This window comes from Pogoniulus pusillus, unplaced genomic scaffold (genome assembly GCF_015220805.1).
Source record: "Pogoniulus pusillus isolate bPogPus1 unplaced genomic scaffold, bPogPus1.pri scaffold_221_arrow_ctg1, whole genome shotgun sequence".
Classification (NCBI taxonomy): domain Eukaryota; kingdom Metazoa; phylum Chordata; class Aves; order Piciformes; family Lybiidae; genus Pogoniulus; species Pogoniulus pusillus.
Window position 1 is genome coordinate 13,724 of NW_026974647.1, and position 25,661 is coordinate 39,384.

Below are 25,661 nucleotides of genomic sequence, written 5' to 3' on the forward strand. Positions count from 1 at the left end.
ACGTCGCCGTGCCGTACGCGATGACGTCACCGTTCGGTACGCTATGACGTCGCCGTGCGGTAGGCTGTGACGTCGCCGCTCGGTACGCGATGACGTCGCCGTGCCGTACGCGTTAACGTGTCCGTTCCGTACGCGCTGACGTCGCCATGCCGTACGCGGTGACGTCGCCGTGCGGTAGGCTCTGACGTCGACGCTCGGTACGCGATGACGTCGCCGTGCCGTGCGCGCTGACGTCGCCATGCTTTACGCTCTGACGTCTCCATGCCGTACGCGATGACGTCTCCGTGCCGTACGCGCTGACGTCGCCGTGCCGTACGCGCTGACGTCGCCATGCTTTACGCGCTGACGTCGCCGTGCCGCCTGCGTGACGTCGCCGTGCGGCCGGCGCTGACGTCACTTCCGCCGTCTCCCCCGGCAGGCCGCAGCCATGGCGCCGGTGGCAGCGCTGAGCCCCGAGCAGAAGCAGGAGCTGGCGACCATCGCCCAGCGCATCGTGGCCCCCGGCAAGGGCATCCTGGCGGCCGACGAGTCCACCGGTGAGGGGCCCCGGGGGGCGGCGGCGGAGGGAGGGGGGCGGGAGAGGGTTAGGGTGCGACGGGAGCGGGCCCGGGGGCGGCGGGAGGGGGTGGGAGGGGGTCGGGAGGGGTCGGGAGGGGGTTAGGGTGCGGCGGGAGGGGATGGGAGGGGATCGGGGGGCGATGGGAGGGGGTTAGGGTGCGGCGGGAGGGGATGGGAGGGGATCGGGGGGCGACGGGAGGGGGTTAGGGTGCGGCGGGAGGGGATGGGAGGGGGTTGGGGGGTACCGGGAGGGGTTTGGAGGGGATGGGAGGGGGTTAGGGGGCGATGGGAGAGGATGGGAGGGGGGCGAGGGGTACCGGGAGGGGTTTGGGGGGGGATGGGAGGGGGTTAGGGGGCGACGGGAGTGGCTGGGAGGGGGTCGGGAGGGGGTCGAGGGGGTCGGGAGGGGGTTGGGAGGGGGACGGGAGGGGGTCGGGAGGGGGTCGGGGGGCGACGGGAGGGGGTGGGAGGGCGTCGGGGGGCGCCTGAGGGCGTTAGGGTGCGACGGGAGGGGGTCGGGAGGGGTCGGGATGGGGTTAGGGTGCGACGGGAGGGGATGGGAGGGGGTCGGGGGGGGGTCGGGGGGGGGTCCGGAGGCGCCTGAGGGGGTTAGGGTGCGACGGGAGCGGGCCCCGGGGGGCGGCGGGAGGGGGTGGGAGGGGGTCGGGGTGCGACGGGAGGGGGTTAGGGTGCGACGGGAGGGGAGGGGAGGGGGTCGGGGGGTATCGGGAGGGGTTTGGGGGGGGATGGGAGGGGGTTAGGGGGCGACGGGAGGGGGTCGGGAGGGGTCGGGATGGGGTTAGGGTGCGACGGGAGGGGGTCGGGGGGCGATGGGAGGGGATGGGAGGGGGTCGGGTGGGGGTCGGGGGGTACCGGGAGGGGGTCGGGAGGGGCCAGGTGGGGGTTAGGGTTCGACGGGAGGGGATGGGAGGGGGTCGGGAGGGGGTGGGAGGGGTCGGGAGGGGGTCGGGGGGCGACGGAAGGGGGTTAGGGTGCGACGGGAGGGGCTGGGAGGGGGTCGTGGGGGTGGCGGGAGAGGGTGGGAGGGGGTCGAGGGGCACTGGTTTGTACTGGTTGGGAGTGGTTAGCACTGGTTTGGAGTGGTTAGCACTGGTTTGTACTGGTTTGGAGTGGTTGGCATTGGTTGGGAGTGGTTTGGAGTGGTTAGCACTGGTTTGGACTGGTTTGGAGTGGTTAGCACTGGTTTGTACTGGTTTGGACTGGTTTGGAGTGGTTTGGAGTGGTTAGCACTGGTTTGTACTGGTTTGGAGTGGTTAGCACTGGTTTGGAGTGGTTTGGAGTGGTTAGCACTGGTGCGTACTGGTTGGGACTGGTTAGCATTGGTTTGTACTGGTTTGGAGTGGTTGGGACTGGTTGGGAGTGGTTAGCACTGGTTTGTACTGGTTGGGAGTGGTTTGGAGTGGTTGGGACTGGCTTGTTTGGGACTGGTCGGGACTGGTTTGGAGTGGTTAGTATTGGTCAGGACTGGTCAGCACTGGTTTGGAGTGGTTGGGACTGGTTTGGAGTGGTTAGCATTGGTTTGTACTGGTTGGGACTGGTTTGGGATTGGTTTGGAGTGGTTAGCATTGGTTTGGAGTGGTTGGCACTGGTTGGGACTGGTTTGGAGTGGTTGGCACTGGTTGGGACTGGTTTGGAGTGGTTAGCACTGGTTTGGAGTGGTTGGGACTGGTTTGGAGTGGTTGGCACTGGTTGGGACTGGTTTGGAGTGGTTAGCACTGGTTTGGAGTGGTTGGGACTGGTTTGGAGTGGTTGGCACTGGTTGGGACTGGTTTGGAGTGGTTAGCACTGGTTTGGAGTGGTTGGGACTGGTTGGGACTGGTTTGGAGTGGTTAGCACTGGTTTGGAGTGGTTGGGACTGGTTTGGAGTGGTTGGCACTGGTTGGGACTGGTTAGTACTGGTCTGGTTTGGACTGGTTGGGAGTGGTTAGTGCTGGCTTATACTGGTTAGCACTAACTTATACCGGTCTGTACCGGTCAGGGCTGCTCTGTGTGGGTCAGCCTCGTGCCGTACCGCTCTGGACCGGTCCGTACCGGTCTGTACTGGTCTGTACTGGTCAGTGATGCTCTACGTGGGTCAGTCTGGTGCTGCACCGCTCCAGACCGGTCTGTACCAGCCCGAACCGGTCTGCACCAGCCCGAACCGGTCTGTACCAGCCCGAACCGGTCTGTACCAGTCTGTACTGCTCTATGAGGGTCAATCTGGTGCTGTACTGCTCCAGACCGGTCTGTACCAGTCTGTACCGGTCTGTACTGGTCAGTGCAGCTCTATGTGGGTCAGGCTTGTGCTGTACCGCTCCAGACCGGTCCAAACCAGTCCATACCAGTCCTTACTGCTCTATGTGGGTCAGCCTTGTGCTGTACCGCTCCAGACCGGTCCAAACCAGTCCATACCAGTCAGTGCTGCTCTGTGTGGGTCAGCCTCGTGCTGTACCGCTCCAGACCGACCCGGACCGGTCCATACCGACCCGTACCGGTCCATACCCACCCGTACCGGTCCGTACCCACCCGTACCGGTCCGTACCCACCCGTACCGGTCCATACCCACCCGTACCGGTCCGTACCCACCCGTACCGGTCCATACTGACCCATACCAGTCCGTACCGACCCATACCAGTCCGTACCCACCCATACCGGTCCATACCCACCCGTACCGGTCCGTACCCACCTGTACCCACCCATACCAGTCCATACCGACCCGTACTGGTCCATACCCACCCGTACCGGTCCGTACCCACCCATACCGGTCCATACTGACCCATACCGGTCCGTACCCACCCGTACCGGTCCGTACCCACCCGTACCGCTCCATACCCACCCGTACCGCTCCATACCCACCCGTACCGGTCCATACCGACCCATACCAGTCCATACTGACCCATACCAGTCCATACCCACCCGTACCGCTCCATACCCACCCGTACCGGTCCATACCGACCCATACCAGTCCATACTGACCCATACCAGTCCATACCCACCCGTACCGCTCCGTACCCACCCGTACCGCTCCGTACCCACCCGTACCGCTCCGTACCGGCCCGCGCCGGCCCTGAGCGCCTCTCCTCCCCCCCCCCCCCCCCCCAGGCAGCATCGCCAAGCGGCTGAGCTCGGTGGGGGCGGAGAACACGGAGGAGAACCGGCGCTGGTACCGGCAGCTGCTCTTCACCGCCGACAGCCGCGTGGACCCCTGCCTGGGGGGGGGTCATCCTCTTCCACGAGACCCTCTACCAGAAGGCCGACGACGGCAGGACCTTCCCCGAGGTCATCAAGGCCAAGGGGGCCCTGGTGGGCATCAAGGTGAGGAGGATGGGGAGGGGCAGGGACACGCCCGGACACGCCCAAGCGCTGACTCACGTTTGGTGGCCATTGGGGGGGCGTTTGGTGGCCATTGGGGGGCGTTTGGCGGCCATTGGCGGTGTTTGGTGGCCATTGGGGGGCGTTTGGTGCCCATTGGGGGCGTTTGGTGGCCATTGGGGGGCGTTTGGTGCCCTTTGGGGGCGTTTGGTGCCCATTGGGGGTGTTTGGTGCCCATTGAGGGGCGTTTGGTGCCCTTTGGGGGTGTTTGGTGCCCATTGGGGGTGTTTGGTGCCCATTGGGGGTGTTTGGTGGCCATTGGGGGGCGTTTGGTGGCCATTGGGGGGCGTTTGGTACCCATTGGGGGGCGTTTGGTGCTCATTGGGGGGTGTTTGGTGCCCATTGGGGGTGTTTGGTGCCCATTGGGGGGCGTTTGGTGCCCTTTGGGTGGGCATTTGGTGCCCATTGGGTGGCATTTGGTGACCTTTGGTGGCTGTCCCCAGGTTGACAAGGGAGTGGTGCCCCTGGCTGGCACCGAGGGCGAGACGACCACCCAGGGTAAGTGGCAGAGGGCACTGGGATGGGCACTGGGGTGGGCACTGGGTGGGTGCTCAAGGGGGGTCCCCAAACTGCCACCATCATGGCCTTGGTGCCAGCAGAGTGGCTTTGGCCTTGGCACTAGAGGGGAGCCTTTGGTCCATCCTCATGCCCTCTGTGCCCACTGTGCCAGGCCTGGATGGGCTGATAGAGCCCAGAGAGAGTCTCTGTGCCCTCTTCTGTGCCCTCTGTGCCCCTTCTATGCTCTCTGTGCCCTCTGTGCCAGGCCTGGCAGGGCTGATAGAGCCCAGAGAGAGTCTCTGTGCCCTCTGTGCCAGCCCTGTCTGTGCTGCACCCCAGAGCGGCACTGTCGCTGCCTCCGCCCTGTGCCCTCTGTGCCCCTTCTGTGCTCTCTGTGCCCCTTCTATGCTCTCTGTGCCCTCTGTGCCAGGCCTGGCAGGGCTGATAAAGCCCAGAGAGAGTCTCTGTGCCCTCTTCTGTGCCCTCTCTGCCCTCTTCTGTGCCCTCTGTGCCCTCTGTGCCAGCCCTGTCTGTGCTGTACCCCAGAGCGAAGCCATCGCTGCCTCCGTCCTGTGCCCTCTGTGCCCTCTGTGCCACTTCTATGCCCTCTGTGCTCTCTATGCCCCCTGTGCCAGGCCTGGCAGGGCTGCCAGAGCCCAGACAGAGTCTCTGTGCCCTCTTCTATGCCCTTTGTGCCCTCTTCTGTGCCCTCTGTACCAGCTCTGTCTGTGCTGCACCCCAGAGCGCCACTGTCGCTGCCTCCGTCCTGCGCTCGCTCTGCCCTCTGTGCCCTCTGTGCCCTCTGTGCCAGGCCTGGCCGAGCTGCCAGCGCCCACAGAGCCTCTGTGAGCCTTCCCCATGCCCTCTGTGCCCCCTGTGCCAGGCCTGGACGGGCTGATGGAGCCCAGAGAGAGTCTCTGTGCCCTCTGTGCCAGCCCTGTCTGTGCTGCACCCCAGAGCGCCACTGTCGCTGCCTCCGTCCTGTGCCCTCTGTGCCCCTTCTATGCCCCCTTCTATGCCCTCTGTGCCCTCTGTGCCAGGCCTGGCAGGGCTGATAGAGCCCAGACAGAGTCTCTCTGCCCTCTTCTGTGCCCTCTGTGCCCTCTTCTGTGCCCTCTGTGCCCTCTGTGCCAGCTCTGTCTGTGCTGCACCCCAGAGCGGCACTGTCGCTGCCTCCGTCCTGTGCCCTCTGTGCCCTCTGTGCCACTTCTATGCCCTCTGTGCCCTCTATGCCCCTTGTGCCAGGCCTGGCAGGGCTGCCAGAGCCCAGGCAGAGTCTCTGTGCCCTCTCTGCCCTCTTCTGTGCCCTCTGTGCCCTCTGTGCCAGCCCTGTCTCTGCTGCACCCCAGAGCGGCACTGTCGCTGCCTCCGTCCTGTGCCCTCTGTGCCCTTTGTGCCCCTTCTATGCCCCCTGTGCCCTCTATGCCCCTTGTGCCAGGCCTGGCAGGGCAGATAGAGCCCAGGCAGAGTCTCTGTGCCCTCTCTGCCCTCTTCTGTGCCCTCTGTGCCCTCTGTACAAGCCCTGTCTGTGCTGCACCCCAGAGCGCCACTGTCGCTGCCTCCGTCCTGTGCCCTCTGTGCCCTCTGTGCCCTCTGTGCCAGGCCTGGCCGAGCTGCCAGCGCCCACAGAGCCTCTCTGAGCCTTCCCCATGCCCTCTGTGCCCCCTGTGCCAGGCCTGGACGGGCTGATGGAGCCCAGAGAGAGTCTCTGTGCCCTCTGTGCCAGCTCTGTCTGTGCTGCACCCCAGAGCGCCACTGTCGCTGCCTCTGTCCTGTGCCCTCTGTGCCCCTTCTGTGCTCTCTGTGCCCCTTTTATGCTCTCTGTGCCCTCTGTGCCAGGCCTGGCAGGGCTGATAGAGCTCAGAGAGAGTCTCTGTGCCCTCTTCTGTGCCCTCTCTGCCCTCTTCTGTGCCCTCTGTGCCCTCTGTGCCAGCTCTGTCTGTGCTGCACCCCAGAGCGCCACTGTCGCTGCCTCCGTCCTGTGCCCTCTGTGCCCTCTGTGCCACTTCTATGCCCTCTGTGCCCTCTATGCCCCTTGTGCCAGGCCTGGCAGGGCTGCCAGAGCCCAGACAGAGTCTCTCTGCCCTCTTCTGTGCCCTCTCTGCCCTCTTCTGTGCCCTCTGTGCCAGCTCTGTCTGTGCTGCACCCCAGAGCGGCACTGTCGCTGCCTCCGTCCTGTGCCCTCTGTGCCCTTTGTGCCCCTTCTATGCCCCCTGGGCCCTCTGTACCCTCTGTGCCAGGCCTGGCAGGGCTGACAGAGCCCAGACAGAGTCTCTGTGCCTTCTTCTGTGCCCTCTCTGCCCTCTTCTGTGCCCTCTGTGCCAGCTCTGTCTCTGCTGCACCCCAGAGCGCCACTGTCGCTGCCTCCGTCCTGTGCCCTCTGTGCCCTCTGTGCCCTCTGTGCCAGGCCTGGCCGAGCTGCCAGCGCCCACAGAGCCTCTCTGAGCCTTCCCCATGCCCTCTGTGCCCCCTGTGCCAGGCCTGGACGGGCTGATGGAGCCCAGAGAGAGTCTCTGTGCCCTCTGTGCCAGCCCTGTCTGTGCTGCACCCCAGAGCGGCACTGTCGCTGCCTCCGCCCTGTGCCCTCTGTGCCCCTTCTGTGCTCTCTGTGCCCCTTCTATGCTCTCTGTGCCCTCTGTGCCAGGCCTGGCAGGGCTGATAGAGCCCAGAGAGAGTCTCTGTGCCCTCTTCTGTGCCCTCTGTACCAGCTCTGTCTGTGCTGCACCCCAGAGCGCCACTGTCGCTGCCTCCGCCCTGTGCCCTCTGTGCCCCTTCTATGCCCCCTGTGCCCTCTGTGCCCCTTGTGCCAGGCCTGGCAGGGCTGATGGAGTTCAGACAGAGTCTCTCTGCCCTCTTCTGTGCCCTCTGTGCCCTCTTCTGTGCCCTCTGTGCCAGCTCTGTCTGTGCTGCACCCCAGAGCGGCACTGTCGCTGCCTCCGTCCTGTGCCCTCTGTGCCCTTTGTGCCCCTTCTATGCCCCCTGTGCCCTCTGTACCCTCTGTGCCAGGCCTGGCAGGGCTGACAGAGCCCAGACAGAGTCTCTGTGCCCTCTCTGCCCTCTTCTGTGCCCTCTGTGCCCTCTGTGCCAGCTCTGTCTGTGCTGCACCCCAGAGCGCCTCTGTCGCTGCCTCCGTCCTGTGCCCTCTGTGCCCTCTGTGCCCTCTGTGCCAGGCCTGGCCGAGCTGCCAGCGCCCACAGAGCCTCTGTGAGCCTTCCCCATGCCCTCTGTGCCCCCTGTGCCAGGCCTGGACGGGCTGATGGAGCCCAGAGAGAGTCTCTGTGCCCTCTGTGCCAGCTCTGTCTGTGCTGCACCCCAGAGCGCCACTGTCGCTGCCTCCTTCCTGTGCCCTCTGTGCCCCTTCTATGCCCTCTGTGCCCTCTGTGCCCTCTGTGCCCTCTGTGCCAGGCCTGGCAGGGCAGATAGAGCCCAGAGAGAGTCTCTGTGCCCTCTTCTATGCCCTCTCTGCCCTCTTCTGTGCTCTCTGTGCCCTCTGTGCCAGCTCTGTCTGTGCTGCACCCCAGAGCGCCACTGTCGCTGCCTCCGTCCTGTGCCCTCTGTGCCCTCTGTGCCACTTCTATGCCCTCTGTGCTCTCTATGCCCCTTGTGCCAGGCCTGGCAGGGCTGAGAGAGCCCAGACAGAGTCTCTGTGCCCTCTCTGCCCTCTTCTGTGCCCTCTGTGCCCCTATGCCCTCCCTGTCTGTGCTGCACCCCAGAGCGCCACTGTCGCTGCCTCCGTCCTGCGCTCGCTCTGCCCTCTGTGCCCTCTGTGCCCCTTCTATGCCCTCTGTGCCCTCTATGCCCCTTGTGCCAGGCCTGGCAGGGCTGCCAGAGCCCAGACAGAGTCTCTGTGCCCTCTTCTGTGCCCTCTCTGCCCTCTTCTGTGCCCTCTGTGCCAGCTCTGTCTCTGCTGCACCCCAGAGCGCCACTGTCGCTGCCTCCGTCCTGCGCTCGCTCTGCCCTCTGTGCCCTCTGTGCCAGGCCTGGCCGAGCTGCCACCGCCCACAGAGCCTCTCTGAGCCTTCCCCATGCCCTCTGTGCCCCCTGTGCCAGGCCTGGACGGGCTGATGGAGCCCAGAGAGAGTCTCTGTGCCCTCTGTGCCAGCTCTGTCTGTGCTGCACCCCAGAGCGCCACTGTCGCTGCCTCCATCCTGTGCCCTCTGTGCCCCTTCTATGCCCTCTGTGCCCTCTGTGCCAGGCCTGGCAGGGCTGATAGAGCCCAGACAGAGTCTCTGTGCCCTCTTCTGTGCCCTCTCTGCCCTCTTCTGTGCCCTCTGTGCCCTCTGTACCAGCTCTGTCTGTGCTGCACCCCAGAGCGGCACTGTCGCTGCCTCCGTCCTGTGCCCTCTGTGCCCTCTGTGCCCCTTCTATGCCCTCTGTGCTCTCTATGCCCCTTGTGCCAGGCCTGGCAGGGCACATAGAGCCCAGGCAGAGTCTCTGTGCCCTCTCTGCCCTCTTCTGTGCCCTCTGTGCCCTCTGTGCCAGCTCTGTCTCTGCTGCACCCCAAACCGAATCCGTCGCTGCCTCCGTCCTGCGCTCGCTCTGCCCTCTGTGCCCTCTGTGCCCTCTGTGCCAGGCCTGGCCGAGCTGCCAGCGCCCACAGAGCCTCTCTGAGCCTTCCCCATGCCCTCTGTGCCCCCTGTGCCAGGCCTGGACGGGCTGATGGAGCCCAGAGAGAGTCTCTGTGCCCTCTGTGCCAGCCCTGTCTGTGCTGCACCCCAGAGCGGCACTGTCGCTGCCTCCGTCCTGTGCCCTCTGTGCCCTCTGTGCCCTCTGTGCCACTTCTATGCCCTCTGTGCCCTCTGTGCCAGCCCTGTCTGTGCTGCACCCCAGAGCGAAGCCATCGCTGCTTCTGTCCTGTGCCCTCTGTGCCCTCTGTGCCCCTTCTATGCCCTTTGTGCCCTCTGTGCCCTCTGTGCCACTTCTATGCCCCCTGTGCCCTCTATGCCCCCTGTGCCAGGCCTGGCAGGGCTGATAGAGCTCAGAGAGAGTCTCTGTGCCTTCTTCTGTGCCCTCTCTGCCCTCTTCTGTGCCCTCTTCTGTGCCCTCTGTGCCCTCTGTGCCAGCCCTGTCTGTGCTGTACCCCAGAGCGAAGCCATCGCTGCCTCTGTCCTGTGCCCTCTGTGCCCTCTGTGCCCCTTGAGCCAGGCCTGGCAGGGCTGATAGAGCCCAGGCAGAGTCTCTGTGCCCTCTCTGCCCTCTTCTGTGCCCTCTGTGCCCTCTGTGCCAGCCCTGTCTGTGCTGTACCCCAGAGTGGCACTGTCGCTGCCTCTGTCCTGTGCCCTCTGTGCCCCTTCTATGCCCTCTGTGCCCTCTATGCCCCCTGTGCCAGGCCTGGCAGGGCTGATAGAGCCCAGACAGAGTCTCTCTGCCCTCTTCTGTGCCCTCTCTGCCCTCTTCTGTGCCCTCTGTGCCCTCTGTGCCAGCCCTGTCTGTGCTGTACCCCAGAGCGGCACTGTCGCTGCCTCCGTCCTGTGCCCTCTGTGCCCTCTGTGCCCCTTCTATGCCCTCTGTGCTCTCTATGCCCCCTGTGCCAGGCCTGGCAGGGCTGACAGAGCCCAGACAGAGTCTCTGTGCCCTCTTCTATGCCCTCTGTGCCCTCTTCTGTGCCCTCTGTGCCCTCTGTGCCAGCCCTGTCTGTGCTGTACCCCAGAGCGAAGCCATCGCTGCCTCCTTCCTGTGCCCTCTGTGCCCTCTGTGCCACTTCTATGCCCCCTGTGCCCTCTATGCCCCCTGTGCCAGGCCTGGCAGGGCTGATGGAGTTCAGACAGAGTCTCTCTGCCCTCTTCTGTGCCCTCTGTGCCCTCTTCTGTGCCCTCTGTGCCAGCTCTGTCTGTGCTGCACCCCAGAGCGGCACTGTCGCTGCCTCCGTCCTGTGCCCTCTGTGCCCTTTGTGCCCCTTCTATGCCCTCTGTGCCCTCTGTGCCAGGCCTGGCAGGGCTGCCAGAGCCCAGACAGAGTCTCTGTGCCCTCTTCTGTGCCCTCTCTGCCCTCTTCTGTGCCCTCTGTGCCCTCTGTGCCAGCTCTGTCTGTGCTGCACCCCAGAGCGGCACTGTCGCTGCCTCCGTCCTGTGCCCTCTGTGCCCTTTGTGCCCCTTCTATGCCCTCTGTGCCCTCTGTGCCAGGCCTGGCAGGGCAGATAGAGCCCAGGCAGAGTCTCTGTGCCCTCTCTGCCCTCTTCTGTGCCCTCTGTGCCCTCTGTGCCAGCTCTGTCTGTGCTGCACCCCAGAGCGCCACTGTCGCTGCCTCCGTCCTGCGCTCGCTCTGCCCTCTGTGCCCTCTGTGCCCTCTGTGCCAGGCCTGGCCGAGCTGCCAGCGCCCACAGAGCCTCTCTGAGCCTTCCCCATGCCCTCTGTGCCCCCTGTGCCAGGCCTGGACGGGCTGATAGAGCCCAGAGAGAGTCTCTGTGCCCTCTGTGCCAGCCCTGTCTGTGCTGCACCCCAGAGCGCCACTGTCGCTGCCTCCGCCCTGTGCCCTCTGTGCCCCTTCTATGCCCTCTGTGCCAGGCCTGGCAGGGCTGATAAAGCCCAGAGAGAGTCTCTGTGCCCTCTTCTGTGCCCTCTCTGCCCTCTTCTGTGCCCTCTGTGCCCTCTGTGCCAGCTCTGTCTGTGCTGCACCCCAGAGCGGCACTGTCGCTGCCTCCGTCCTGTGCCCTCTGTGCCCTCTGTGCCCTCTGTGCCAGGCCTGGCCAAGCTGCCAGCGCCCACAGAGCCTCTGTGAGCCTTCCCCATGCCCCCTGTGCCCCCTGTGCCAGGCCTGGACGGGCTGATGGAGCCCAGAGAGAGTCTCTGTGCCCTCTGTGCCAGCTCTGTCTGTGCTGCACCCCAGAGCGGCACTGCCGCTGCCTCCGCCCTGTGCCCTCTGTGCCCCTTCTATGCTCTCTGTGCCCTCTGTGCCAGGCCTGGCAGGGCTGATAGAGCCCAGAGAGAGTCTCTCTGCCCTCTTCTATGCCCTCTCTGCCCTCTTCTGTGCCCTCTGTGCCCCTATGCCCTCCCTGTCTGTGCTGCTGCCACCCCAAACCGAAGCCGTCCTGCGCTCGCTCTGCCCTCTGTGCCCTCTGTGCCCTCTGTGCCAGGCCTGGCCGAGCTGCCAGCGCCCACAGAGCCTCTCTGAGCCTTCCCCATGCCCTCTGTGCCCCCTGTGCCAGGCCTGGACGGGCTGATGGAGCGCTGTGCCCAGTACAAGAAGGATGGAGCTGACTTTGCCAAGTGGCGCTGCGTGCTCCGCATTGGGCCCCGCACCCCCTCCAGGCTGGCAGTGCTGGAGAATGCCAACGTCCTGGCACGCTATGCCAGCATCTGCCAGCAGGTCTGGGCACCTTGGGGGGGGCACTGGAGGGTGCCCAGGGGGCGTGGGGTGGCAGCTAGAGGGGGTTGGGGGTGGGGAAGAGAGGGTTGGGGGCGGTAAGGAGGGGATCGTGGGCAGGTAGGAGGGGGTAGGGGGCAGCTGAGTGGCATTGGGTGGCATCTAGAGGGGGTTGAGGGCACCCAGGTGGCATTGGGTGGCATCTAGAGGGGGTTGTGGGCAGCTGAGTGGCATTGGGTGGCATCTAGAGGGGGTTGAGGGCACCTAAGTGGCATTGGGTGGCATCTAGAGGGGGCTGTGGGCACCTAAGTGGCCTTGGGTGGCATCTAGAGGGGGTTGAGGGCACCTAAGTGGCATTGGGTGGCATCTAGAGGGGGTTGTGGGCAGCTGAGTGGCATTGGGTGGCATCTAGAGGGGGTTGAGGGCATCTAGAGGGGGTTGGGGGCAGCTGAGTGGCATTGGGTGGCATCTAGGAGGGGGTTGGGGGCACCTAAGTGGCATTGGGTGGCATCTAGAGGGGGTTGGGGGCACCTAAGTGGCATTGGGTGGCATCTAGGAGGGGGTTGAGGGCATCTAGGAGGGGGTTGGGGGCAGCTGAGTGGCATTGGGTGGCATCTAGGAGGGGGTTGAGGGCATCTAGGAGGGGGTTGAGGGCATCTAGAGGGGGTTGTGGGCACCTAAGTGGGCTTGGGTGGCAGCTAGAGGGGGTTGTGGGCATCTAGAGGGGGTTGAGGGCATCTAGGAGGGGGTTGAGGGCATCTAGAGGGGGTTGGGGGCAGCTGAGTGGCATTGGGTGGCATCTAGAGGGGGTTGAGGGCATCTAGGAGGGGGTTGGGGGCAGCTGAGTGGCATTGGGTGGCATCTAGAGGGGGTTGAGGGCATCTAGAGGGGGTTGGGGGCACCTAAGTGGCATTGGGTGGCATCTAGAGGGGGTTGAGGGCATCTAGGAGGGGGTTGGGGGCAGCTGAGTGGCATTGGGTGGCATCTAGGAGGGGGTTGAGGGCATCTAGGAGGGGGTTGAGGGCATCTAGAGGGGGTTGGGGGCAGCTGAGTGGCATTGGGTGGCATCTAGGAGGGGGTTGAGGGCATCTAGGAGGAGGTTGAGGGCACCTGAGTGGCATTGGGTGGCATCTAGAGGGGGTTGAGGGCATCTAGGAGGGGGTTGAGGGCATCTAGAGGGGGTTGTGGGCACCTAAGTGGGCTTGGGTGGCATCTAGAGGGGCTTGGGTGGCATCTAGGAGGGGGTTAAGGGCACCTAAGTGGGCTTGGGTGGCATCTAGAGGGGGTTGAGGGCATCTAGGAGGGGGTTGAGGGCACCTAAGTGGGCTTGGGTGGCATCTAGAGGGGGTTGAGGGCACCTAAGTGGCATTGGGTGGCATCAAGAGGGAGTTGAGGGCATCTAGGAGGAGGTTGTGGGCACCTGAGTGGCATTGGGTGGCATCTAGAGGGGGTTGAGGGCACCTAAGTGGCCTTGGGTGGCATCTAGAAGGGTTTGTGGGCACCTAAGTGGGCTTGGGTGGCATCTAGAGGAGGTTGTGGGCACCCAGGTGGCATTGGGTGGCACCTAGAGGGGGTTGAGGGCATCTAGGAGGAGGTTGAGGGCACCTGAGTGGCATTGGGTGGCATCTGGGAGGGGGTTGTGGGCACCTGAGTGGCATTGGGTGGCATCTAGAGGGGGTTGTGGGCACCCAGGTGGCATTGGGTGGCATCTAGAGGGAGTTGGGGGCATCTAGGAGGGGGTTGAGGGCACCTGAGTGGCACTGGGTGGCATCTAGAGGGGGTTGAGGGCATCTAGGAGGGGGTTGAGGGCACCTGAGTGGCACTGGGTGGCATCTAGAGGGGGTTGAGGGCATCTAGGAGGGAGTTGAGGGCATCTAGAGGGGGTTGTGGGCACCTAAATGGGCTTGGGTGGCATCTTGAGGGGGTTGAGGGCATCTAGGAGGGGGTTGGGGGCAGCTGAGTGGCATTGGGTGGCATCTAGAGGGGGTTGTAGGCACCTAAGTGGGCTTGGGTGGCATCTAGAGGGGGTTGGGGACACCCAAGTGGCATTGGGTGGCATCTAGAGGGGGTTGGGGGCATCTAGGAGGGGGTTGAGGGCACCTGAGTGGCACTGGGTGGCATCTAGAGGGGGTTGAGGGCATCTAGGAGGGGGTTGAGGGCACCTAAGTGGGCTTGGGTGGCATCTAGAGGGGGTTGAGGGCACCTAAGTGGCATTGGGTGGCATCTAGAGGGGGTTGAGGGCACCTAAGTGGCATTGGGTGGCACCTAGAGGGGGTTGAGGGCATCTAGGAGGGGGTTGAGGGCACCTGAGTGGCATTGGGTGGCATCTAGAGGGGGTTGAGGGCATCTAGGAGGGGGTTGAGGGCACCTAAGTGGCATTGGGTGGCATCTAGAGGGAGTTGAGGGCATCTAGGAGGAGGTTGAGGGCACCTGAGTGGCATTGGGTGGCATCTAGAGGGGGTTGAGGGCACCTAAGTGGCATTGGGTGGCATCTAGAGGGGGTTGTGGGCACCTAAGTGGCACTGGGTGGCATCAAGAGGGAGTTGAGGGCATCTAGGAGGGGGTTGAGGGCACCTAAGTGGCATTGGGTGGCATCTAGAGGGGGTTGAGGGCATCTAGGAGGAGGTTGAGGGCACCTGAGTGGCATTGGGTGGCATCTAGAGGGGGTTGAGGGCACCTAAGTGGCCTTGGGTGGCATCTAGGAGGGGGTTGTGGGCACCTAAGTGGCCTTGGGTGGCATCTAGAAGGGGGTTGTGGGCACCCAGGTGGCATTGGGTGGCATCTAGAGGGGGTTGAGGGCACCCAGGTGGCATTGGGTGGCACCTAGAGGGGGTTGAGGGCATCTAGGAGGAGGTTGAGGGCACCTGAGTGGCATTGGGTGGCATCTGGGAGGGGGTTGTGGGCACCTGAGTGGCATTGGGTGGCATCTAGAGGGGGTTGTGGGCACCCAGGTGGCATTGGGTGGCATCAAGAGGGAGTTGAGGGCATCTAGAGGGGGTTGAGGGCACCTGAGTGGCATTGGGTGGCATCAAGAGGGGGTTGAGGGCATCTAGGAGGGGGTTGAGGGCACCTAAGTGGCACTGGGTGGCATATAGAGGGGGTTGTGGGCACCTAAGTGGCATTGGGTGGCATCAAGAGGGAGTTGAGGGCATCTAGAGGGGGTTGAGGGCACCTGAGTGGCATTGGGTGGCATCAAGAGGGGGTTGAGGGCATCTAGGAGGGGGTTGAGGGCACCTAAGTGGCACTGGGTGGCATCCAGAGGGGGTTGAGGGCATCTAGGAGGGGGTTGAGGGCATCTAGGAGGGGGTTGAGGGCACCCAAGTGGCATTGGGTGGCATCCAGAGGGGGTTGAGGGCACCTAAGTGGCATTGGGTGGCATCCAGAGGGGGTTGAGGGCACCTAAGTGGCATTGGGTGGCATCTAGAGGGGGTTGAGGGCACCTAAGTGGCACTGGGTGGCATCTAGAGGGGGTTGAGGGCACCTAAGTGGCATTGGGTGGCATCTAGAGGGGGTTGGGGGCACCTAAGTGGCATTGGGTGGCATCTAGAGGAGGTTGTGGGCACCCAGGTGGCATTGGGTGGCATCTAAGAGGGGGTTGTGGGCACCTAAGTGGCATTGGGTGGCATCTAGAGGGGGTTGTGGGCACCCAGGTGGCATTGGGTGGCATCTAGAGGGGGTTGTGGGCACCCAAGTGGCATTGGGTGGCATCTAGGAGGGGGTTGTGGGCACCCAAGTGGCATTGGGTGGCATCTAGAGGGGGTTGTGGGCACCTAAGTGGCATTGGGTGGCATCTAGAGGGGGTTGTGGGCACCTAAGTGGCATTGGGTGGCATCTAGAGGGGGCTGAGGGCATCTAGGAGGGGGTTGAGGGCACCTAAGTGGCATTGGGTGGCATCTAGAGGGGGTTGGGGGCACCCAGCTGGCCTTGGGTGGCACCTAGGGGGGTGGGGCTGGTGCCAGCTGGCAGGAGGTGGTGCCAGCTGTGCCCACTGCCCCCTGCCCCCCCCCCAGAATGGCATCGTGCCCATCGTGGAGCCTGAGATCCTGCCCGATGGGGACCACGACCTGAAGACCTGCCAGTATGTGACTGAGAAGGTTGGTGCCCACCTTGGTGCCCACCTTGGTGCCCACTGTGCCCCCTGCAGGTGCTGGCAGCTGTGTGCAAGGCCCTGAGTGCCCTCCTGAGCCCCTCCCTGCCCTCCACACCCAACCTAGTGCCCTCTCTACCCACTTTGATGCCCTCTGCACCCACTTTGATGCCCTCTGTGCCCACTTTGATGCCCACCTCGGTGCCCACCATGCCCCCTGCAGGTCCTGGCACCTGTGTCCAAGACCCTGAGTGCCCTCCTGAGCCCCTCCCTGCCCCTCCAGCTGCCACACACCCACTTTAATGCCCTCTCTACCCACCCTAGTGCCCTCTCTACCCACTTTAATGCCCTCTGTGCCCACTTTAACACCCTCAGTACCCACTTTGATGCCCACCCCGGTGCCCACCATGCCCCCTGCAGGTCCTGGCAGCTGTGTGCAAGGCCCTGAGTGCCCTCCTGAGCCCCTCCAGCTGCCTCACACCCACTTCAATGCCCTCTGTGCCCACTTTAATGCCCTCTCTACCCACTTTAATGCCCTCTGTGCCCACTTTAACACCCTCTGTGCCCACTTTAACACCCTCTGTGCCCACTCTGATGCCCACCCCGGTGCCCACCATGCCCCCTGCAGGTCCTGCCAGCTGTCTACAATACCCTGAGTGCCCTCCTGAGCCCCTCCCTGCCCCTCCCTGCCCCTCCAGCTGCCTCACACCCACTTCAATGCCCTCTGTGCCCACTTTAACACCCTCTGTGCCCACTTTGATGCCCACCTCGGTGCCCACCATGCCCCCTGCAGGTCCTGCCAGCTGTCTACAATACCCTGAGTGCCCTCCTGAGCCCCTCCCTGCCCTCCACACCCACCCTAGTGCCCTCTCTACCCACTTTAATGCCCTCTCTACCCACTTTGACGCCCTCTGTGCCCACTTTGATGCCCACCTCGGTGCCCACCCTGCCCCCTGCAGGTCCTGGCAGCTGTGTCCAAGACCCTGAGTGCCCTCCTGAGCCTCTCCCTGCCCCTCCAGCTGCCTCACACCCACTTTAATGCCCTCTCTACCCACTTCAATGCCCTCTCTACCCACTTTAACGCCCTCAGTGCCCACTCTGATGCCCACCCCGGTGCCCACCATGCCCCCTGCAGGTCCTGGCACCTGTGTCCAAGACCCTGAGTGCCCTCCTGAGCCCCTCCCTGCCCTCCACACCCAACCTAGTGCCATCCACCCCTCTCCAGCTGCCCCCATACCCACTTTGATGCCCTCTGTGCCCACTCTGATGCCCACCCCGGTGCCCACCATGCCTCCTGCAGGTCCTGGCACCTGTGTCCAAGACCCTGAGTGCCCTCCTGAGCCCCTCCCTGCCCTCCACACCCACTTTAATGCCCTCTCTACCCACTTTAACACCCTCTGTGCCCACTCTGATGCCCACCCCCGTGCCCACCGTGCCCCCTGCAGGTCCTGGCAGCTGTGTGCAAGGCCCTGAGTGCCCTCCTGAGCCCCTCCCTGCCCTCCACACCCACCCTAGTGCCCTCTCTACCCACTTTGATGCCCTCTCTACCCACTTTAGCGCCCTCTGTGCCCACTTTGACGCCCTCGGTGCCCACTTTGATGCCCACCCCAGTGCCCACCATGCCCCCTGCAGGTGCTGGCAGCTGTGTCCAAGGCCCTGAGTGCCCTCCTGAGCCCCTCCCTGCCCTCCACACCCACCCTAGTGCCCTCTCTACCCACTTTAGTGCCCTCTCTACCCACTTTAACACCCTCTGCACCCACTTTGATGCCCTCTGTGCCCACCTTGGTGCCCACCCCAGTGCCCACCATGCCTCCTGCAGGTCCTGGCACCTGTGTCCAAGACCCTGAGTGCCCTCCTGAGCCCCTCCCTGCCCCTCCAGCTGCCTCACACCCACTTTAATGCCCTCTCTACCCACTTTAACACCCTCTGCACCCACTTTGATGCCCTCTATGCCCACTTTGATGCCCACCCTGGTGCCCACCATGCCCCCTGCAGGTCCTGGCACCTGTGTCCAAGGCCCTGAGTGCCCTCCTGAGCCCCTCCAGCTGCCTCATACCCACTTCAATGCCCTCTGTGCCCACTTTAATGCCCTCTGTGCCCACTTTAACACCCTCAGTGCCCACTTTGATGCCCACCCCGGTGCTCACCCTGCCCCCTGCAGGTCCTGGCAGCTGTGTCCAAGACCCTGAGTGCCCTCCTGAGCCCCTCCCTGCCCCTCCAGCTGCCTCACACCCACTTTGATGCCCTCTCTACCCACTTTGATGCCCTCTGTGCTCACTTTAACGCCCTCTGTGCCCACTTTGATGCCCACCTCGATGCCCACCATGCCCCCTGCAGGTGCTGGCAGCAGTCTACAAGGCCCTGAGTGCCCTCCTCAGCCCCTCCCTGCCCTCCACACCCACCCTAGTGCCCTCTCTACCCACTTTAGCGCCCTCTGTGCCCACTTTGATGCCCTCTGTGCCCACTTTGATGCCCACCTCGGTGCCCACCATGCCCCCTGCAGGTCCTGCCAGCTGTCTACAAGGCCCTGAGTGCCCTCCTGAGCCCCTCCCTGCCCTCCACACCCACCCTAGTGCCCTCTCTACCCACTTTAACGCCCTCTGTGCCCACTTTGATGCCCTCTGTGCCCACTTTGACTCCCTCTGTGCCCACTTTGATGCCCACCCCAGTGCCCACCCTGCCCCCTGCAGGTGCTGGCACCTGTGTCCAAGACCCTGAGTGCCCTCCTGAGCCTCTCCCTGCCCTCCACACCCACCCTAGTGCCCTCTCTACCCACTTTAACACCCTCTGTGCCCACTTTGATGCCCTCAGTGCCCACTCTGATGCCCACCTCGGTGCCCACCCTGCCTCCTGCAGGTCCTGGCACCTGTGTCCAAGGCCCTGAGTGCCTCCTGAGCCCCTCCAGCTGCCTCACACCCACTTCAATGCCCTCTGTGCCCACTTTAATGCCCTCTGTGCCCACTTTAACACCCTCTGTGCCCACTCTGATGCCCACCCTGGTGCCCACCATGCCCCCTGCAGGTCCTGGCACCTGTGTCCAAGACCCTGAGTGCCCTCCTGAGCCCCTCCCTGCCCCTCCAGCTGCCTCACACCCACCCTAGTGCCCTCTCTACCCACTTTAACACCCTCTGTGCCCACTTTAATGCCCTCTGCACCCACTTTGACTCCCTCTGTGCCCACTCTGATGCCCACCTCGGTGCCCACCATGCCCCCTGCAGGTCCTGCCAGCTGTCTACAATGCCCTGAGTGCCCTCCTGAGCCTCTCCCTGCCCTCCACACCCACCCTAGTGCCCTCTCTACCCACTTTAATGCCCTCTGTGCCCACTTTAACACCCTCTGTGCCCACTTTAACACCCTCTGTGCCCACTCTGATGCCCACCTCGGTGCCCACCATGCCCCCTGCTGGTGCTGGCAGCTCTGTCCAAGGCCCTGAGTGCCCTCCTGAGCTCCTCCCTGCCCTCCACACCCACCCTAGTGCCATCCACCCCTCTCCAGCTGCCCCCATACCCACTTTAATGCCCTCTCTACCCACTTTGATGCCCTCTGTGCCCACTCTGATGCCCACCCCGGTGCCCACCATGCCCCCTGCAGGTCCTGGCAGCTGTGTCCAAGGCCCTGAGTGCCCTCCTGAGCCCCTCCCTGCCCCTCCAGCTGCCTCACACCCACTTTGGTGCCCTCTGTGCCCACTCTGATGCCCACCCCGGTGCCCACCGTGCCCCCTGCTGGTGCTGGCAGCTGTGTCCAAGACCCTGAGTGCCCTCCTGAGCCCCTCCAGCTGCCTCATACCCACTTTAATGCCCTCTGTGCCCACTTAAACTCCCTCTGTGCCCACTTTAATGCCCTCTGTGCCCACTTTGATGCCCACCTCGGTGCCCACCATGCCCCCTGCAGGTCCTGCCAGCTGTGTCCAAGACCCTGAGTGCCCTCCTGAGCCTCTCCCTGCCCTCCACACCCACCCTAGTGCCCTCTCTACCCACTTTGATGCCCTCTGTGCCCACTTTGACGTCCTCGGTGCCCACTTTGATGCCCTCTGTGCCCACTTTGATGCCCACCTCGGTGCCCACCATGCCCCCTGCAGGTCCTGCCAGCTGTGTCCAAGACCCTGAGTGCCCTCCTGAGCCCCTCCCTGCCCCTCCAGCTGCCTCACACCCACTTTGATGCCCTCTCTACCCACTTTGATGCCCTCTGTGCTCACTTTAACTCCCTCTGTGCCCACTTTGATGCCCTCTGTGCCCACTTTGATGCCCACTCCGGTGCCCACCATGCCCCCTGCAGGTGCTGGCAGCAGTCTACAAGGCCCTGAGTGCCCTCCTGAGCCCCTCCCTGCCCTCCACACCCACCCTAGTGCCATCCACCCCTCTCCAGCTGCCCCCATACCCACTTTGATGCCCTCTGTGCCCACTCTGATGCCCACCCTGGTGCCCACCATGCCCCCTGCAGGTGCTGGCACCTGTGTGCAAGACTCTGAGTGCCCTCCTGAGCCCCTCCCTGCCCTCCACACCCACCCTAGTGCCCTCTCTACCCACTTTAATGCCCCTCTACCCACTTTAATGCCCTCTGTGCCCACTTTGATGCCCTCTGTGCCCACTTTGACGCCCTCAGTGCCCACTCTGATGCCCACCCCGGTGCCCACCATGCTCCCTGCAGGTCCTGGCACCTGTGTCCAAGACCCTGAGTGCCCTCCTGAGCCCCTCCAGCTGCCTCATACCCACTTTAATGCCCTCTCTACCCACTTCAATGCCCTCTCTACCCACTTTAACACCCTCTGTGCCCACTCTGATGCCCACCTCGGTGCCCACCCTGCCCCCTGCAGGTCCTGGCACCTGTGTCCAAGACCCTGAGTGCCATCCTGAGCCTCTCCCTGCCCCTCCAGCTGCCTCACACCCACTTCAATGCCCTCTGTGCCCACTTTAACACCCTCTGTGCCCACTTTGATGCCCACCCCAGTGCCCACCATGCCCCCTGCAGGTGCTGGCAGCTGTGTCCAAGACCCTGAGTGCCCTCTTGAGCCCCTCCAGCTGCCTCATACCCACTTTAATGCCCTCTGCACCCACTTTAACACCCTCAGTGCCCACTTTGATGCCCTCTGTGCCCACTCTGATGCCCACCCCGGTGCCCACCATGCCCCCTGCAGGTCCTGGCACCTGTGTCCAAGACCCTGAGTGCCCTCCTGAGCCCCTCCAGCTGCCTCATACCCACTTTAATGCTCTCTCTACCCACTTTAATGCCCTCTCTACCCACTTTAGCGCCCTCTGTGCCCACTTTGACGCCCTCTGTGCCCACTTTGATGCCCACCTTGGTGCCCACCATGCCCCCTGCAGGTCCTGCCAGCTGTCTACAATACCCTGAGTGCCCTCCTGAGCCCCTCCCTGCCCTCCACACCCACCCTAGTGCCCTCTCTACCCACTTTAATGCCCTCTCTACCCACTTTGACGCCCTCTGTGCCCACTTTGATGCCCACCTCGGTGCCCACCCTGCCCCCTGCAGGTCCTGGCAGCTGTGTCCAAGACCCTGAGTGCCCTCCTGAGCCCCTCCCTGCCCTCCACACCCACCCTAGTGCCCTCAGTGCCGACTTTAATGCCCTCTGCGCCCACTTTAATGCCCTCTGTGCCCACTTTGATGCCCTCTGTGCCCACTTTGATGCCCACCTCGATGCCCACCATGCCCCCTGCAGGTGCTGGCAGCTGTCTACAAGACCCTGAGTGCCCTCCTGAGCCCCTCCCTGCCCTCCACACCCACCCTAGTGCCCTCTCTACCCACTTTAGCGCCCTCTGTGCCCACTTTGATGCCCTCTGTGCCCACTCTGATGCCCACCTCGGTGCCCACCATGCCCCCTGCAGGTGCTGGCAGCTGTCTACAAGACCCTGAGTGCCCTCCTGAGCCCCTCCAGCTGCCTCACACCCTCTTTGATGCCCTCTCTACCCACTTTAATGCCCTCTCTACCCACTTTAACACCCTCTGCACCCACTTTGATGCCCTCAGTGCCCACTCTGATGCCCACCCCAGTGCCCACCATGCCCCCTGCAGGTCCTGGCACCTGTGTCCAAGACCCTGAGTGCCCTCCTGAGCCTCTCCCTGCCCTCCACACCCACTTTAATGCCCTCTCTACCCACTTCAATGCCCTCTCTACCCACTTTGATGCCCTCTGTGCCCACTTTGATGCCCACCTCGGTGCCCACCATGCCCCCTGCAGGTCCTGGCACCTGTGTCCAAGACCCTGAGTGCCCTCCTGAGCCCCTCCAGCTGCCTCATACCCACTTCAATGCCCTCTGTGCCCACTTTAATGCCCTCTCTACCCACTTTAATGCCCTCTGTGCCCACTTTAACACCCTCTGTGCCCACTCTGATGCCCACCTTGGTGCCCACCATGCCCCCTGCTGGTGCTGGCAGCTCTGTCCAAGACCCTGAGTGCCCTCCTGAGCCCCTCCCTGCCCCTCCAGCTGCCTCACACCCACTTTAATGCCCTCTCTACCCACTTTAATGCCCTCTGTGCCCACTTTAACACCCTCAGTACCCACTTTGATGCCCACCTCGGTGCCCACCCTGCCCCCTGCAGGTCCTGGCACCTGTGTCCAAGACCCTGAGTGCCATCCTGAGCCCCTCCCTGCCCTCCACACCCACCCTAGTGCCCTCTCTACCCACTTTAATGCCCTCTGTGCCCACTTTAACACCCTCAGTGCCCACTTTGATGCCCACCCCGGTGCCCACCCTGCCCCCTGCAGGTCCTGGCACCTGTGTCCAAGGCCCTGAGTGCCCTCCTGAGCCCCTCCAGCTGCCTCACACCCACTTCAATGCCCTCTGTGCCCACTTTAATGCCCTCTCTACCCACTTTAATGCCCTCTCTACCCACTTTAATGCCCTCTGTGCCCACTTTAACACCCTCTGTGCCCACTCTGATGCCCACCCCGGTGCCCACCCTGCCCCCTGCAGGTCCTGGCACCTGTGTCCAAGGCCCTGAGTGCCCTCCTGAGCCTCTGCCTGCCCTCCACACCCACTTTGATGCCCTTTCTACCCACTTTAACACCCTCTGTGCCCACTTTGACGCCCTCAGTGCCCACTCTGATGCCCACCCCAGTGCCCACCATGCCTCCTGCAGGTCCTGGCACCTGTGTCCAAGACCCTGAGTGCCCTCCTGAGCCTCTCCCTGCCCTCCACACCCACCCTAGTGCCCTCTCTACCCACTTTAATGCCCTCTCTACCCACTTTGATGCCCTCTGTACCCACTTTAACACCCTCTGTGCCCACTCTGATGCCCACCCCGGTGCCCACCCTGCCCCCTGCAGGTCCTGGCACCTGTGTCCAAGACCCTGAGTGCCCTCCTGAGCCCCTCCCTGCCCTCCACACCCACTTTGATGCCCTTTCTACCCACTTAAACTCCCTCTGTGCCCACTTTAACACCCTCTGTGCCCACTCTGATGCCCACCTCGGTGCCCACCCTGCCTCCTGCAGGTCCTGGCACCTGTGTCCAAGGCCCTGAGTGCCCTCCTGAGCCCCTCCAGCTGCCTCACACCCACTTCAATGCCCTCTGTGCCCACTTCAATGCCCTCTCTACCCACTTTAATGCCCTCTCTACCCACTTTAATGCCCTCTGTGCCCACTTTAACACCCTCAGTGCCCACTCTGATGCCCACCTCGGTGCCCACCCTGCCTCCTGCAGGTCCTGGCACCTGTGTCCAAGACCCTGAGTGCCCTCCTGAGCCCCTCCAGCTGCCTCACACCCACTTCAATGCCCTCTGTGCCCACTTTAATGCCCTCTCTACCCACTTTAATGCCCTCTCTACCCACTTTAATGCCCTCTGTGCCCACTTTAACACCCTCTGTGCCCACTCTGATGCCCACCCCGGTGCCCACCCTGCCCCCTGCAGGTCCTGGCACCTGTGTCCAAGCCCCTGAGTGCCCTCCTGAGCCTCTCCCTGCCCTCCACACCCACCCTAGTGCCCTCTCTACCCACTTTAACACCCTCTGTGCCCACTTTGATGCCCTCTGTGCCCACTCTGATGCCCACCTCGGTGCCCACCATGCCTCCTGCAGGTCCTGGCACCTGTGTCCAAGACCCTGAGTGCCCTCCTGAGCCTCTCCCTGCCCTCCACACCCACTTTGATGCCCTTTCTACCCACTTAAACTCCCTCTGTACCCACTTTAACACCCTCTGTGCCCACTCTGATGCCCACCTCAGTGCCCACCATGCCCCCTGCAGGTGCTGGCACCTGTGTCCAAGGCCCTGAGTGCCCTCCTGAGCCCCTCCCTGCCCTCCACACCCACTTTAATGCCCTCTCTACCCACCCTAGTGCCCTCTCTACCCACTTTAACACCCTCTGTGCCCACTTTAACACCCTCTGTGCCCACTCTGATGCCCACCCTGGTGCCCACCATGCCCCCTGCAGGTCCTGGCAGCTGTCTACAAGGCCCTGAGTGCCCTCCTGAGCCCCTCCAGCTGCCTCATACCCACTTTAATGCCCTCTCTACCCACTTTGATGCCCTCTGTGCCCACTCTGATGCCCACCCCGGTGCCCACCCTGCCTCCTGCAGGTCCTGGCACCTGTGTCCAAGCCCCTGAGTGCCCTCCTGAGCCTCTCCCTGCCCTCCACACCCACCCTAGTGCCCTCTCTACCCACTTTAACACCCTCTGTGCCCACTTTGATGCCCTCTGTGCCCACTCTGATGCCCACCTCGGTGCCCACCATGCCTCCTGCAGGTCCTGGCACCTGTGTCCAAGACCCTGAGTGCCCTCCTGAGCCTCTCCCTGCCCTCCACACCCACTTTGATGCCCTCTCTACCCACTTTGATGCCCTCTGTGCCCACTTTAACACCCTCTGTGCCCACTCTGATGCCCACCCCGGTGCCCACCATGCCTCCTGCAGGTCCTGGCACCTGTGTCCAAGACCCTGAGTGCCCTCCTGAGCCCCTCCCTGCCCTCCACACCCACTTCAATGCCCTCTGTGCCCACTTTAATGCCCTCTCTACCCACTTTAATGCCCTCTCTACCCACTTTAATGCCCTCTGTACCCACTTTAACACCCTCTGTGCCCACTCTGATGCCCACCTCGGTGCCCACCATGCCCCCTGCAGGTCCTGGCACCTGTGTCCAAGACCCTGAGTGCCCTCCTGAGCCTCTCCCTGCCCTCCACACCCACTTTAATGCCCTCTCTACCCACTTCAATGCCCTCTCTACCCACTTTGATGCCCTCTGTGCCCACTTTGATGCCCACCCCAGTGCCCACCCTGCCCCCTGCAGGTCCTGGCACCTGTGTCCAAGACCCTGAGTGCCCTCCTGAGCCCCTCCAGCTGCCTCACACCCACTTCAATGCCCTCTGTGCCCACTTTAATGCCCTCTCTACCCACTTTAACACCCTCGGTGCCCACTCTGATGCCCACCTCGGTGCCCACCCTGCCCCCTGCAGGTCCTGGCACCTGTGTCCAAGCCCCTGAGTGCCCTCCTGAGCCTCTCCCTGCCCTCCACACCCACTTTGATACCCTTTCTACCCACTTAAACTCCCTCTGTGCCCACTTTAACACCCTCTGTGCCCACTCTGATGCCCACCTCGGTGCCCACCCTGCCTCCTGCAGGTCCTGGCACCTATGTCCAAGACCCTGAGTGCCCTCCTGAGCCCCTCCAGCTGCCTCACACCCACTTCAATGCCCTCTGTGCCCACTTTAATGCCCTCTCTACCCACTTTAACACCCTCTGTGCCCACTCTGATGCCCACCTCGGTGCCCACCCTGCCCCCTGCAGGTCCTGGCAGCTGTCTACAAGGCCCTGAGCGACCACCACGTGTACCTGGAGGGCACCCTGCTGAAGCCCAACATGGTCACGGCTGGGCACGCCTGTGCCAACAAGTTCATC

General features: G+C 63.4%; 1 protein-coding gene across 1 annotated transcript; it reads left to right on the top strand.

The window, feature by feature from the left end:
* Positions 1-379: 379 nt before the first annotated feature.
* Positions 380-25,658, top strand: LOC135174015 (fructose-bisphosphate aldolase A-like; the record flags this gene model as incomplete). Its single annotated transcript, XM_064141257.1, is given in 7 exon segments — positions 380-536; positions 3,661-3,770; positions 3,772-3,873; positions 4,374-4,428; positions 11,573-11,733; positions 15,741-15,824; positions 25,551-25,658. Coding segments are annotated over 7 exon segments (729 nt in total), but the record flags the coding sequence as incomplete, so codon positions are not given.
* Positions 25,659-25,661: the final 3 nt, after the last annotated feature.